The sequence below is a fragment of the Ammospiza nelsoni genome, chromosome 1 (genome assembly GCF_027579445.1).
Source record: "Ammospiza nelsoni isolate bAmmNel1 chromosome 1, bAmmNel1.pri, whole genome shotgun sequence".
Lineage (NCBI taxonomy): Eukaryota > Metazoa > Chordata > Aves > Passeriformes > Passerellidae > Ammospiza > Ammospiza nelsoni.
Window position 1 is genome coordinate 84,839,704 of NC_080633.1, and position 16,113 is coordinate 84,855,816.

The following is a 16,113-nucleotide window of genomic DNA, read 5'->3' on the forward strand; positions in this document are numbered from 1 at the left end:
CTGTACCAAAAGCCATGGCAAGGTATTTTTCTTTCAGAAATAAAACTGAAACTGCCTTTGGTTCCCACACAGCAAAACCAAAATCCTTTCAAGATGACCCAAAACAGTACTAGAGAGCAGACCCAAGGTACCCACAAAAGAGGAATCCTCTACTGGATGACATTTTGCCCACAATCCTATCTCAGCAATGAAACTTCTATATAATGATCTCTAAATACATATTTCACATGTATGCCCATGTAAGATACCACTTAGTTGTAACTGCGATACTTAGTTCCACTGAGGTAAATGAGGTATCTTTTGAACAAACAGAATAATAAATTACTCAGAATGATTGAGGAAATCAAATCTAGTCCATAAGGAATTGCTAAGCTAAACTTTTAAAATGATGAAGTGTTTTGCTGGTATTTCCATTTGAATTTATCTTAATAAAAGTTATCTATGGTAACTATCTGTATCAAGTTTGCAACATTTTTAAATTTTTCTCCTAAGGAATCACAACTGTTGAACTTTTTCTTGAAGCGCATCTAGCCTCTTGAAAAGATGGAATTTCTGTGCTGCTGAGTGAATCTGTTAGACTTATTTAAAACACCTTCTACAAGCTTGAACAGAATACTGCCAAATTCAATGCAACAAGGTCAACATATTTCTTCATGTGCTCATGTATTAGCAGGATTGGTGCTCATACAAACACAGGTGTCAAACCAGAAGTGAAAGACAAACACTGAACAAGGGCTACACTGTTCTTCAAGATTAATTCCTCTCATGAAGAAAGTGGGAAAAATTTAAATCCCTGACATGCTCATTTAATTGAATGAAAAGAAAACCTTTTTGCCTCTTCAAGAGCCCTTTCCTCCCTATAAACTGGCACCTTTGGAAGACATTTACATGTTCAAAATGGTTTTGAAATCTTTTTTCATCAATGTAAGAGGAGGAAAAAAAAATTTACAATTTTCCCTATAAAATTTCCAAGAAAAATAAGGTGATGTCTCTCTTCTGGGGAAAGCACCACACACCTTTACCATCATATTCTTACTTGTAATTCCTACTCTTTCTCCTCGTTCTTTTCTAGTACTTGGGTATCAAAGTATTGAGATTAATTTATAATGGCAGTGAATACAAACCACAAAATTATTTTATTTTGGCAGTGTTTGTGATGCTTTTTCTATGCTTTTACTTAGTCTATTTCAATTACTCATGATCACCCTCTTCTAGGAGTTTCCTTCAGTAACAAAGGCCTATTAATCTATTCATCTTTATAGTGTTGCCCAAATTTTTAGTATTACAAGCAGGTTTTCCATTTCAGTAATCTTTTCTTTTGAAGTCTTCACAGATTTGCAGTTTGGTGTTTTTACACTCATAGCAAATCAATTTTCTATCTATTTCTACTTTTGTAATCCTCTCATATTATTCTTGATCTGGGATTTGTTCTCTTACTCCTTCATTTTTTCTACAATTCTCTGTCATCCTCTGTGGCTACTGAGTTTTATATTTTGCAGATCTACACTCCTTTTACAAAGATCTATTTATGAAAAGGGGATTCAGAGCTGAACCTCACATTTCAAACTCCTATCACATCATCAGTCTTCTTTAGGTTTTGAAAATATGATAACAAAAAGTCAAATAATTTTAAAAAGTAATAAAAAGATGTGCCGTTTATTATAATTACTATACCACCAAAACCATCTGAGAAAATATTTAGGATTCACACTTCCTAATCTGATACCTTCCTATTTGGATCCTCATAAATTGGTACGCTGTCAATCACTCAATGTTTCTAAATGTGGTTCACAGGGTTTTAGTACCCCAAACCCTACTGACATAATTAACAAAAATCCTATTTGTTTTTTTCCAGTGTTTGCTCTTCACCCCCAAGCTCCTTATGAAACAAACAGAATGCTGCCATGCTGCAGAAGTCAGATACAGGGATGAAAAGGAAAGGTGGAGTTTTATAAGAAAAGTCCGTTTTAAATAGCGTTGGTAAGGAAAAATTCTCTTGCATGACACAGGACTGTCACTGATGTCACAACACCCATGTTCTTCTTTCTTGCAACTGCTTGGAATTTAACACTGAATGAAACTTTATTCATAGTGAAGCTAGCAAGTTTTATTTGAAGACAATGCATTACAGTTTAACTTCATTAAGTTATGCAAACTGTGCACTCACGTAACGAAGCCTGCTAAAGCTTAAGCTATTTCTACTTCTACTTGGCTATGCATCAGGAACAGCAGTGGTTTCTGGTTAATTCAAACTGCAGGAGCTAATAAGAATGCAATAGCATCTACAAGCTGTGTTAGTACTTACATCCAAGCTTCCTTCACTTGTAGATGCAGAACTAAAAACATCCTCCTCACCACAATCTCTGTTCATCCTCAAGTATTCTTCTGTCTGCAACACAAACAAGTGTCCTACACAGCAGCAGCAAAGGAAACAAAACTGCAAAAACAGGCCAGAGCAAAATACCAAACCTCATCACTGAACCAAGACAAACTGTCTCAGTAGTGCTGGACCTGATTGCTGAGAAACTCTGAAGTAGCCTGCAGATTCCCTGATGTAGGCAAGGACTTAAGAAAGCCATCAGGAAAAATATTTAGGACTACAAAGACAAAATTCTTAGGCAATTATAAAAATAGGGAGTAACTAATTCCTGTAATATCAGGGATCAGACTGCTAGTCTCTGCTGTACCCACAGACACAATGGAACAAGCAGGGAGCTCCTTCCTTGCCATTTCCCTATGAAGGAACTGTTTCTGTGTGCTAGCATGCACCTTACATAAGCATAGATCCCATGATTGTCTACATAGCACCTCTGCTCTACTGATTGTTTAGCAATGCCAATTTTATCTGGATTTAGCCTCAGGCAAACGACTACATTTAACATAGAAAAGAAATGGAGTTCATGCCACCTATATGCTTTTTATGCCAGCTGCAGGAGAACAGAGGGTAACTGATCCAGCATAAAATTAGAATGGAAGAAAACAAGATGATACCTGATCTGGCACTAAGCCTGCCAGTACAAAGTTAACCAAAGAAATACTTTTAACAAATTTGTACCAGCCATGAGAGTAGGACTTTCCTTTCATTCTATGTCACAGTGTTTTCAATATAATGGAAAGGTTTTTTTTAGAAAAGTTAGGTCTGGTGTATTGTCATACCACAATTACTGCTCTCAGTGAACCAGTTGAGAAAGAAAGCATGTGCACGGCCACGGAAATCTGAGCATAGGCCTGTAGTGTGCAGTGACATCTGATCCAGGACAGTTTGCAACACAGGCTAACACTCTTCTTCCCTTGCAAAAGAAATCGCCTTCCCCTTGCAAATGCCTGCAAGTCTGCAGTCCTACTGCTGTGCAGAACTTTGAACAATTCTTCCTGTCAAATATTTCTAATATGCATTACATACACACACCTCACCACTGCAAATCATAATGCAAACAAACAAAAAATACACAGAACCAACTTAAGCCTTATGGGAGAGTAATGTAAAAAACCCATAAAGAGCAGAGTTTAGGTACCCTGGGCTTTTGATTCCAGGTCCCTGAAATGACAAGGCAACCCATCATAGTCCCTTCATAAACCTACCAACATTTTCATTAAAAGAGTTTTATTAGTTTGTCCTCATCCTGCTAAGTCTGTTCAGCAGTTTCCCTGCTGTTTTGGTTAGAAAGCTTTCAGAATAGAAAGTCAGATATATTATGTCTAATTAACACCTGATTGCTCCTGTGTGCTGTGTCATTCTTCAGTTTTCAGTAATTCTTCCATCTATCACGTTTTAAATTCCCGGAGGTTTGTGAAGGCAACAGTGACTTTCTTGCTCAACTAAACAAAACTACTGACTTAGTTTCTTTTCCTACAGAGTAACTGTCATTTGAAAGTAAGTGTCCAATAAAGAAATGACCAAGAAAAATCAATTGACTTGTCAGAACTACCAGCAAGAAAGACTTCGAACTTTTCCTCAGATTTAGAAGCTGATTTTCATACTAATTTGTGCAGCTCCTACTTTTTTCCAGGTCAAATAGAATTTTGAATTTAATTCACCCACAATTTCCTTAGCATTTTTTCAAATTCACTATTTTGAAAAACTCAAAGTATCACCTCCTTTGTTTTCATAAGCAAGAGAAAGAGAACAGAAGAAAAGAGAGGAGCTCGCAATCTTTGAACAGCTTTCCAACTCGGCTGTGAGAAATCTATTGTAGTAACCATTGAATTAGGATATTTCATAGCAACTTTGCTAAGATTGTGAGCATTAATACTTTAAAAGTTAAAACTGATCTGCTTCAGGAGTTAGAACTACCAGGACACAGATTTCACACCCAATTTCAGTGAAATAGAATGAGAGGACAAAGTATGATGCAGAAACTGCATGCTGTAATGTGTTTGTTTCCTCCAGAGGAATTGCAGCCCCACAGCGTGCTCTAGAGGCTCAGGCTGAGATCTCTTGTTTACTTGATTCTGAGCAGATACAGTATTATGTCTCTAGTTATACTTTTTCCCTTCTATACCGGAAGTATTTCTTACAGTGGAAGAACACTCTGAAAGTGACCGTCTTCTTATCTCATAAAATAGTTCCCATGTGTCCCTTATAAGACATTAAGAATAATTTAGTATCTATGACAGAAATAAGTAATTCAAAATGTCCATAAAGGATTCTATTCCCTAGCAAAAGCACCACAAATTTAATCATGAATAAAAAGGCAGACAATTGTGAGAGATTTTGAAAAGCCGTCACAGTTCTGCAAATGTGACTGAGATGACTGGATAAGTAAAACACCAGTCCATTAACAAGCAAATGTTTCTTTCTGCCCCTTAATCAGATACACATTTTGTAATTCCACTCCAAAAGCCTTAGAGGGTTTAAACTAGAGAAAAGAAAGCTCCCTTTTTCCTCTGACATCCTAGAGCATTAAACACTTTATGTCCAAAATCATTTAACACCAATATTTTTAGTAAAGAATGCAAAAAGTATGAAGTTAAAAGCCCACTATTTTTTCTATGTTAAGTCAGAAAGTTCTTCTGTATTTCATCCCTGTGGTACATGAAATATTCTTCATAAATGCATCTCAACGGAATCATTTAATACAAAATTGCTTTCCTAAATTTTTCAGTTCAAGAATACAAAGTTTAAAATGGCTAACATGTACCCCAGCAGACAGTGATCCTTCAGTTCAGTATTGGAAGTTACTTCTAATCATTTAATACAAAATTGCTTTCCTAAATTTTTCAGTTCAAGAATACAAAGTTTAAAATGGCTAACATGTACCCCAGCAGACAGTGATCCTTCAGTTCAGTATTGGAAGTTATTTCTTCTACACCTGATTCATCATCTTTAAAGACTTGGAGAAGGCAATGGAGTGACTGCACAGAGCTTCCGAGAGGTCTGAATGCTCTAAAAGAGATCATCACCCATGCACAGAAGAGGACATAGGACACATCTACTTGGTAATTAAATTGTTCTGTATTACATCAGTCCTTTCATAAATGCATTTTATAATGTGAGTACTACTAATAAGCAGACACAGGCTGCTTGAAACTAGTGCCCTTCTTTAACACCTACTGAACCCACAACATTGAAAAAAAAAAAAAAAAGAAGAAAGTAAATGGTCAACATGCTTGACTCCTTCAATAGGCAGGTGATATCTCCATCAGGCTGCACTGATCACATATAGTTTATGCCCCTGTTAACACATTACTCTCTGGAAGGAAAAGGAAAGCAGGGCAAACAAATGCCACCACCTACAGACATAACAGGTCTGGAAAGAAAGTGAGCAGTACACTGCTGGACACTTACCTGGCTGCTTCTTCTATCAGCATTAAACAATCCCAAAAGTCTTGTCTTTTCTTTCTCTATTGCATCACTGCTTACTGAAGCCTTTCGATTTGGCTCTGAAAAAATTTTAATGGAATAGTTGTTATTTTTTTGAAATAAAGATTCACAAAATGAGTACTTTAAAATGTCCTGGGCTAATGCTGGATTTTTATGAGTTGAAGATGTTATGGACTGGATTATCTAAGTAAAAGCCAGGTTCTGCACTTACTTTGTCATCAAACTTTCACGTGTTCTGAGTATATTCCAAAACCTAATGGAATAATTTAATATAGTGCACTAGGTTTTCAATCACAATCCAGTAACCCTTATTAAAAGGCAAAACGTGAGCAAATTGCTTACAACTTCAGAAATGCTTGTTAGATGTATTACTTAAATCTCATAGAGTACCATAATACTAAAAAATCCCCAAACACCTAAAAAAATATATACTGGTGAGTACCTTTAACAATTCATTAAAAAAAAGATATACTGGTGAGTACCTTTAAAAATTCATAGGTCTGACTTAATACTGTGAAATTAAACAAGAGATTCTAAATGTGTAATTCAGATAAAGCTCTTCCCCCTGTTTCCAAGGAGAAGAAAAAGACCCTCCTCTTGGAAACAAGGCACTCGATAGAATTTGAATTAGCTGGTTGTGGTCATCCTTCTTATCTTGGTGCTTTTACTTTAGGTGGGAAAAGAGCGGATTTTTATAGGTATTTCAGGCTGTAAGAACTCATATATGTCTTCCTTGAACCTGCTCAAGAATTTGCATGAACTCTCATACCATTTAGTATCCCTACAATTTCCCCCTTGAGTTTCTCATCCACAAGCTGGATGAGCAAAATGACACACTCACAACACAGAAAAAACATTGCCCATTTAATACACAGATGATGAAGCCTTCTAACTTTTTAAAATGGACTCTGCATAAATCTTTCCTCCTGATTCCAATCACATCAGATTATTCCACTAGTATTCAAAATTTTAGTTCACAGGGAAATAAAACCCCACTTGCTCTTGTAAATATTTGCTTAATAACAATTAAAACTCAATTTAAAATGACTTACTTGTTGACACAAAATAAAGTTTTACTGAAAAAAACCTCATCCCAGAACTTTTGTAAACTTATTTGCATAAAATCAAAGTGATTTTCACACAGATCACTTTTGCATGTAAACAATGCCACGTGTCAGAAGGTGTTAAACATAAACAATGAACACAATGGACAACAAGGAGAAACTATCCTTAAGAAAGGCTACAACTGCACTGCAAAGAATACAGTAATGAGTTAATGATTTTCTTAAATAATAAGCACTAGCTATGCTGATTTATGCTTGGGGCTGGGTTGTATCTAGATATGGATTATGATTCATTTACTTGCATAGTGTTCAACTACAACTACATAGTCTTCAAGTACAAACAATGCAGTGGAAAGGCTAACGTAGCAGCTGATCACCAACACTGTCATTGAGCACTGTATAATCCAATTAAATTAGGACTGAAGTAATGCATATAATATCAAAATAATTATACTTTATTAATCTGTATAACTTTTTCTAAAATAAATGCAGCAGATATTTCATCTAGCATTGATCTCTATATAAGAGGAAGCCACAGCAAGTAATGACAGACCATTAGGGGAAATAGTGCTGCCATTAGTGAGGCCAAGAGGCCGTGAGCTAAGATTTGCTCAATGGCTGACACCTACTGGAGGTGGACTTTCTTCATAAAAATTTAAATAAGTTATCCAGTTTTACTGTGCTTATGTTGTGTCTACTAGCAAAGAAGTAAAGCTCATTAGAAATCAACCATACCTTTCTTGAGGATAATTAATTTAAGCATTGTATTAAAACAGACTCAGTAGGGAAAAGGACATACTAAATACACACATTTTTTACTTGACTGGAAGCAGAAGTACCAATATAATGTAATTCAAGCCCAACTATTGTACCAATTCAGAAGTCAGTATCTATTCAGTTAGACAATGTCTATGTGTACATTTGATATTAAAGTGCTTTGCTGCACATAAATTGAATTCAGTGGAAGATCTCTCAGACATCAAAATTTTCTGCCTTTGCTAATAAATAAATTTTGAACCCAAGAGACCCTGGAAATGTTAGTAACTCTGAAATTTACCTAATCATGACTGAGGTAAACTGAACAGGCTTGAAATCTACAGAGATACACCATACCACAAAACAGTTAAACAGCAAGTTTTTTACTTGCTGGTGTTCTAATGGCTATTGCTGAAGAGACAGTACACACAGAATGTGCTTATTATTAGCAGAAGCACAAGACATGTAAGCAACATTTTGGAAAAACAAAATAGATAAAAATAGCTTGTTTCTCTATGCCATTTCACATTCTTAAAGATCTACCTAGAAAACCCACATTAAACACAGAGTGAAGTGAAAAAGTTAAACACAGAGTGAAGCTTCCCCTCAGCAGCATTGTACAGTACCTCTATAGTTCAGAGAAGGCTCAGACTGAGTTTTTGATGGAGGAACTGGAAAAGTCAGGCAATGAAAGGATAAGAGAAAACACATTAAAGTTCTAATATAGCCCTGTAAAGCAAAATATTCATTAATTAGTCCTAGCACCCTTTTTCTTAAGCATTACAGAAAAGAATGTTGGCCGACAACACACACGCAGAGCTGCTACTGAAGCAGTTTAGCTGCATTTGTGTTAATTCCTGATTCAGTCAAGAAGCTGCTTCAACTGCTAAATAGAATTTAGTAAGCAGGTGGCAGCAGAGCTTCTCTTTTAATAATCCTTCAGCTCTTGGTGTTTTCTGTTTCAGGGAAGGGAAGACTGAGTAAGAATCCGCTCTTACAAGCACAGCCTATGGCTTTCAGCACCTGTGATACCTTACTTGTTAGTGAGAATATGTTTTAAAAACCTATTTTCTGTTAAGTAAACAGGCTAGATACCCACTCAATGCACAAGTCACAGAACAACTGCTACTGAAACCAATGGGTTTATTCCTCTTGGATATTACAAATGAGAACATTGAAGAAGAAATGTGCTGAAACAAAGGAAAAATTCTTGTAAATTTTACGTGCATTTACTGTTTTTTTCAGACACCATGGTGGTAAGAGGAAAGCCCAAAAGATTCACTTAGGATCAGGGGAATTTTATCATAATGAAAGGAAAGGAATATCAAAAGTTTAAAAAAGAATAGAATATAAAAAATACAAGCTGATGTAGAGAGCTTCCCATTATGATCTTTGTGGGTTCTTTCAACTCAATATATTCTGTGATTCTGTGATAATTTGCTGCTATAGTCCCAGCTCTGTAGTAAAGTCTTGGTTTTGACTGCATAGGCTAAAATCAACACTTTCCAACACTGTACCAGCATACATACCACCACTTACATTTGAAAGGAAAGACTTTACTGAAGGCTTACAATAATTATTCTCTACACTGTCCCTGAAGTGTGTTGAATGAATCCTGTTGAAAATGCCCCACGTTCAATATGTTGCTCTAAAATGGTTAGCTTAATTACAGGAAACATGTCTTGAAAAAAACAAACACGCAATTGAGTTATGACATGTTGTCAGCCTCTTTTTGGAACATCCCAGCAATTCAAAATAAAAGGAGATATTTAGCTTACTTAGAAGTTTAAACTCACTGAAATTTGACTCGCACAGAGGTAGAACTGTCACTTCTCAAAGAGTTGGAAAGAAGAGAATGTCAACATAAATAAATAATTTTATAAATAAAAAATAAGCCTACAGCTCAGCACCTACAAGAATGGTGTTATCTAAACAATAAATAAGGATATTTACCATGCTGGAAGTGGTAGCGATTGAGAAAAACTGCAGGGGACAATTTTAATGAACATCACAATCTGACCTCAAAGGAAGTAGCGCTTGTCAATGTGTATTTTAATAGGTATATTTTAAAGCACATCACAGAATTATGTTATTTAAATGCATAATCAGGCTGATAAAACTCAACTCCGAAAAGCTGCTATTACAATTTTGTCTAGGAGAACAGAAAGTAAGGATAGGTAAATATATGAACAAAATTTTAAATACAAATACCTCTTAGCTCCTCTCACTGAACCGTCAAGAACTGTGCTCTTTGCAGGAACTGTCTCTGATCCTGTCCAGTCTGTTTCTCAGAAGCCCTGGTCTGTTGCCTCTGCCTCTCAGCTTTCACAGCTGCCATGACTATGGCATGTCTCTTCTTTCCTTCTCTCCAGCCCACAGCACAGGCAGGTGACAGACTCTGCCTGGATGAAGCCCCTTGTATTATGCGCACCTCTACGAACAGCAGCTCTGGGACACAGCAAAGCTCCTCCTTTTGCCCTGCCCTAGGCCAGCCTGCACCCTGCCAGAGTCCAGCCCAGCCTGGCACAAGGCCCAGGAGCATCCAAGGACGGCTGGGCACATTGCTGACCTGGCTGCTGCTCTGGGCACAGCTCACTGAACAAACCCATGCTGCTTTTCAGACGGAGATCTCACTCTGCTGTTTCAGCTGGACTCCAAAAGAATGGCAGCATGAATGCTTTTCATTGCCCATAATATTGTTGTTACATTATATAACCCTGCAGAGACTGCTTTGAGTCTTGGCTCACCTTTTTTTCTGTCCCAGGCGTACAGCTCCTTTATCCCTAGCTCCTCCAAGGACTTGGTGAGCTCCAGCTCTTCCCCAGTTATGCCATCCCGCAGAAGAACAATGTGCTCTTGGCTGACTTCACACTTCTCACAAATAGCTGGGATGATGCTGTGGAGAGGCACCTCTGGACTAACTCGAACCACAGCCTTCTGTGTCTTCAGGTAGTTCACCACCAGCCTCACAGATTTCTGCAGAAACAAACACAAACTCTCAGTCCCCCTTCTGTCGCAGATAGGCCATTTCACAATGAGAAAAGCACTGGGGATTTCCATGTTGTCTTGACTATTCCTAGGCAAACTTACCCCACCTTGCAAAAAATAATATTTGGAAGAATAAAATCTCAGACCTCACTTCCCACTAAGGAGACGTCCACAAGAACACACAAAGAAGGAAAAGGAATCAGAGGCAGATGTAATGTAAAAGTTTACAAGTCCCACTCTGAAAGGTGGGAGAGTATAATTAGATATAGTTATTAGCACAATAAGAAACATTTGTAAAATGGCTACTCCTTAATCTTCACTGTATTGTGAAATACATTTATTAATGATCAATCTTCTCCTATATCTTCAATGAAGATGTTGCACAGAATATCACCAAAACACCACCTCCACACAACCCCACTCCCATTTCAGCCATTACTGCAATTTTCAATTGCCCTAATCTTCAGATTTCCATCTATCCAACCACATGCAACAAACCATTTTGTCTAAATGTCTAGACTAGCCTCTACTAATCTACCTGCAAAACATTATTAGTTCAGCTAGTAAAGCAGGTTATAATCAATGCCAAGTCTTTCCCATCTGGTTTAAAGATGGAAAGATTGGAAGAACTGAAATCATAGGAATGGAATGATGTTCCACAGCATCATTTTAGCCCTCTAGAGTACTGACCTCAGGAACCCTTGGCAGAGGCCGCTTTGCCTTCTCTTCAGGAATCTTCTCTTTCAGAAGTACTGTCTGTACATCCAGTGCTCCTATCAAAGTGTTTGGCTTGTAACTCAGAACTTGTTGAGTTCCTGAAGACTTTAGTTCAAGACTATGTTGAGATGGATTTAAGCGATACTGGCTGCATAAATCAACCAATACATCCATCACAGCTTTACTACAAGGAAGAAGAATTCACCGTTAGCATGAGAAATAAAACATTGCTAGAAAATTTACCTCAGTTTTAAGATGGGGGACAAAAGACAACACAAGCTGTGGATGTGCCTCTAGTTTACCATCTTTGGGAGAGAAGAGTGCTAGTGCTTTGAAATGTTAAACAGATCAGATAAAATGATAGTAATTAAATATATTCACACTTCAGTGTCTGTTTATGAGCTCACAACTAACTGTTCAGTATCAAGCAGACAGCAGAGCCAATCATAGCACTTACAAACATAAGCCAAGTGCAGACAAAGTGCATCTTATTTACTTCCGGACCACAGATGACAGAATATTCTGAGTTGGAAGTGACTATCAAGGATCCAACAAGTCCAACTCTTAAGTGAATGGCCCATATGGGAATTGAACCCACAACCTTGATGTTATTAAGCACCATGATCTAACTGAGGGTCATAATGTACTAAATCCATACATTAAATGCTCCAGTTCAAATTCTGTTCATTGATGTGAAGACAAGATATGAGTAGATTACAAACTCACAGTCTGGTAAACTCCACCTAGATATGAACAATCACATAACCCAAAATGGAGTAGTTAAATTTGGAACAAATGGTAGATAGGGCTTATTTTTCCACGTGACTTCCCCACATCCACTAGACATCAGCTATATTTTCCAGTACAAGAGATCCTGTCCATATTTATTTTGGTGATGATTTTAAACCTGTACAAAACCATCTCATTTTGAGTGTCCCCATTATCAGCAAGTTTACTGCAGTATGATTCTTAAAACATGAAGTTTTAAAAGAGTCAGCAACTGTCCCTCTCATTTCGTGCCTCTCCACAGAAGTACTCTATTCTGTATCAAGAACTCAATATTCACTGGAGCTTGATACTGCCTAATGCAGCAGATAGGAACTGTGCTCTCCCACACTCCAGAAATTCTCCTCTGTAACAGTAATGAGGGATCTTTCATTTTCCCAGCCTTCTCCTCAAAAACTCTGTACAGAATCAGAGAAAACAGGCTTATCAAAACTGGTCATTTTTCTCAAAAGTTTTGGTTTCATAAACCATTCTGTCACCAATAAAAGACTGTAAGCTAAAAAAAATTTACCAGCTGTAGCTGGAACCTGCCACATACAGTGGGATATCTGTCTTGTAGCAGAAGTGAAAATAAATGCACAGACAGCAAATTTGCCAAAAAAATGGCACTTCTTTTAATGCTTAAACTGGGAAAGCTGTATACAGATTCAAAATTCAAGCAAATTCAAAGAAAATAAAATCTTCCACAGGTTATTAGCTAGCACCGTCACATCTGTAGCTCAAGAATTACCCTTTAAACTGCAAGCTGTTGGCATCTGGGAAACTACTCCGTGGAGGGCCAACATTCTCCTTTCTATAGGTGTGTTGTTGGCCAGCAACTGCTCAAGAAGTTGGTGAAGAATGCTGGAGGGCTAATGGCAAAGACAACAAAAATGGAAAACTAGAGCAATTCCTTATTACCCTGGTAGGTGACAGCTCTTCTCATGCAAGAGAAGAGGAAGGACCTCCTTTGCAGTAACCTTTTCCAAGTTTAACTGAGTTACACAGTGTGAGCTGGGAGAGTGGCAAGCGTGGGAAATTTGAAATAATATGATCTCACTGAAAAGGGAAGAACTCAGAATATGATAACTGAAGATCAAATAAGGAAAACAGATGCCATTAATATGTATACAATGCTTCAGAACATGGCGCACTGTGGCAACTGCTAACATATACAGAGCACAAATACAAATGTGTAGCATCCAAATCAAAACTGTATCAGCTCATTTCATAATGACTCATTCTAACATGGTCTACAAGTTGAAAACATCTGTGTTTCACAAGAATGTTCAATTCATATCCTCCACACCACAACCAACAGACATTTACAGCTACTAAGTACAAACTACAGAAGAATCCCACCTACACCAGTATTTACAAGACTACTCATTAAACTGTGCAGAGCACACTTTTTTAAACTGCTTATCTGTTCTCCTGATACAGATCTCAACTTGTCTGTTTACAGACATATTTCTTTTAAACTGCAATTTGCATGTGTTTGTTTTCCCTCAGCATTCTTACTATTGTTTCAGAGAAAATGAAATAATCTGGCAGAATCCTAGTACACGGTGTCCTATGTGCTTGACATTTATATTTAAAGTGGAACAGTACTATATTTCTGCAGTGCAGAATACTATGATAATTCATTCAAATTTGGATAGTTATCTTGCCTCTTGAAAAAGTATTTGTAAAGAGAAGATAGTTCATCAAAATAACAATTTCTGATTTCATACATACACCACTGAAATTATAAAATATATTCAGCAGCAACAGTACCACAACCATAATATGATCAGAATCAACACCAGCCATCAGAGAAAATAAGTTACAGACAATCATGCAACTTGAACAAATTTGTCTGGACAATAGAAAATATAAAAATCCAGCCAAACCTAAGGTTTCACCTTATTGCTGATTATGAACAGGCATGCATTAAACATAACATTTAAGGAAGTCTGCAACATCCCACCCTGTGCCATGCTGCTCAGAATACACAATTGTTCCATGAAAAGCAACCCCAGCCTTCATCTGCACCATTTGAAAGTACAGCTGAAGCTTTTGAAAAAGCTCCAAAGCAAATTGCATGCTCTTTAAAAAATGTAAAGTTGGCGAAATTTTTTCACAAAACTTCTGAGTGTAAAGAAAAAAATAAGAAGCAGGGAGAGGAAAGGAGAGGAATTCCAGAAAGTTGAAAATCTTTGTGTTTCAATCAAAGTAGGAGAGCTGGGAAACCCTTGCAATGAAGTTATTCTTATACCAGATTTCCACGGCACCAACTTGAAAAAGTTTCCTTCTAAACCATAATACTGTTTAGCTTGATTTTAAATGGGAGTTTTATTTCAAGTACCTCCATGTATATTCTACACACAGAAGAGAGTCACTAAACACAGCAAGAGAATAGTAATCGACTAATCTAAACCAACTTTTCTTTCTAACCTTGGGCTGAATATGGCTCTTGGAAGATGAAAAGAGTCAATCCTTCCTTGGCTTCCATCTTGTTCCACACAGATCTCCACTTTCTATTAACCTGCCTGGACATCTGGTAGAGAACATACTCTGTTTTGAAATTCAGGCAGGTCTTAAATTTAAAGCTGAAAAGAAGTTAAATACGTCCTGCCTTTCTAACTACTCAGCTAAGACACACCTTACTTTTTCATTTTAGTATGATGTTGCTGAAATTTTTGTTGGAGTGACCAAACACTACATAATAGACACACCAAAGGTTGATGACTGACAAGCAAATTCTAGAGCACAGAGACAAAACTGGAGAGAGAACACAATTTAAGATTCATACAAGAAGGTTCATATGACTATTATTACAAAGGAAAATACTTTGTCGCTATTTTGATATTTCATTACTAAGCTGTTTGACATTTAATTCCAATTCTGAACAGTAAAGAGTAACTACTTTGTCAGCAACACTTATCATGCTGATCTGGTTCTGATCCAGTTTGACCAGACTGCTTGTTTCCTGCTGTTCTCCAGTAAAATGCAGCAGATGCCTACGGTTTTTAGGAAGTATAAAACAACTGAGATGTTTTGGGTATGGTTTGGCTTAACCTCCTTGGATCAGACAGAGAAATAAATTTTAAAATACAGCCTTGTCCAGCTAAAAATAAATGTGCAGCTAAAAATAAATGTGCAGGGTAAAGTTGTATTTTCTCAAACAAAACAATTTTCTTTTTTATCTTCTATTTTCATGCTGCAAATGGTGTCCAGTACCTAAACAGGTCTAGGAGAAAGCTGGAGAGGGACTTGTCACAAGAGCATGTGGTGATAGAACAAGGGCTAAAAGTTTAAAACTAAGAGTAGGCTTAGATTAGATATTAGGAAGAAATTCTTCACTGTGAGAGTGGTGAAGCACAGGAAGTGGTCCAGAGAAGCTGTGGATGCCCCATCCCTGGAAGCATGAGAGACCAGGTTGGATGGAGGGCTCTGAGCAAGTTCCTGGTGCATGGCAGGGAGAGTAGAATTAGATGGTCTTTAAGGTCCTTTCCAACCCAAACTATTCTGTAATTCCATGGTTTAAAAAAAAAAAAAAATTCTTAAACTGGAGGTAAGAATCTTCTTTATTTATGTCAATGTCAAATATGCATTAAGAATATGCATTAGCAATTGACTGGAAAAGAAAGTAATACTGTAAAGGGAATGGATGACCCAAAATCTCTAATTCTTTCACTATTCCTATTTAAACTAGAAAATAGCATCAGTCTTTATTTTCACATGCTCCAAAGTACAGCAGGCACTTAATGAAAAGATTATAACTTCTTCTACACAAACAAAAATATACACACTAAGTACTAAGCTGTATCCAAAAAAGTTCAGGAAATGTGATAAATAACAGACTTAGGTTTTCTATTTCTTTTCTTAATTTGCTCCTGTACATTTGGCTCTTATTTTCCACAACTGAGCAAGTCCATAGAAGGAGCATCAAGATGACACATGAGACAGAGGAGTGTTTTTTGAGCCTTAGAACAAGAAAGGTGAAGAAAGACCTTG

General features: G+C 37.0%; 1 protein-coding gene across 5 annotated transcripts in view; it reads right to left on the reverse strand.

Moving 5' to 3' along the window:
* Nucleotides 1-16,113, reverse strand: part of COBL (cordon-bleu WH2 repeat protein) — a 156,314-nt gene that overhangs the window by 93,606 nt on the left and 46,595 nt on the right. For 2 of the 5 annotated variants that reach the window (XM_059469673.1, XM_059469690.1), the window contains exons 3-5: nt 11,323-11,533; nt 10,392-10,620; nt 5,789-5,883 (exon numbers count right to left, since the gene is read on the reverse strand). In XM_059469673.1, the coding sequence (XP_059325656.1) occupies nt 5,789-5,883; nt 10,392-10,620; nt 11,323-11,533 (535 nt within the window). Of the gene's footprint in view, nt 1-1,929; nt 2,390-5,788; nt 5,884-8,270; nt 8,316-10,391; nt 10,621-11,322; nt 11,534-16,113 lie in introns of those variants that run through there. The other 3 variants (XM_059469676.1, XM_059469667.1, XM_059469681.1) reach the window with 3 other exon arrangements.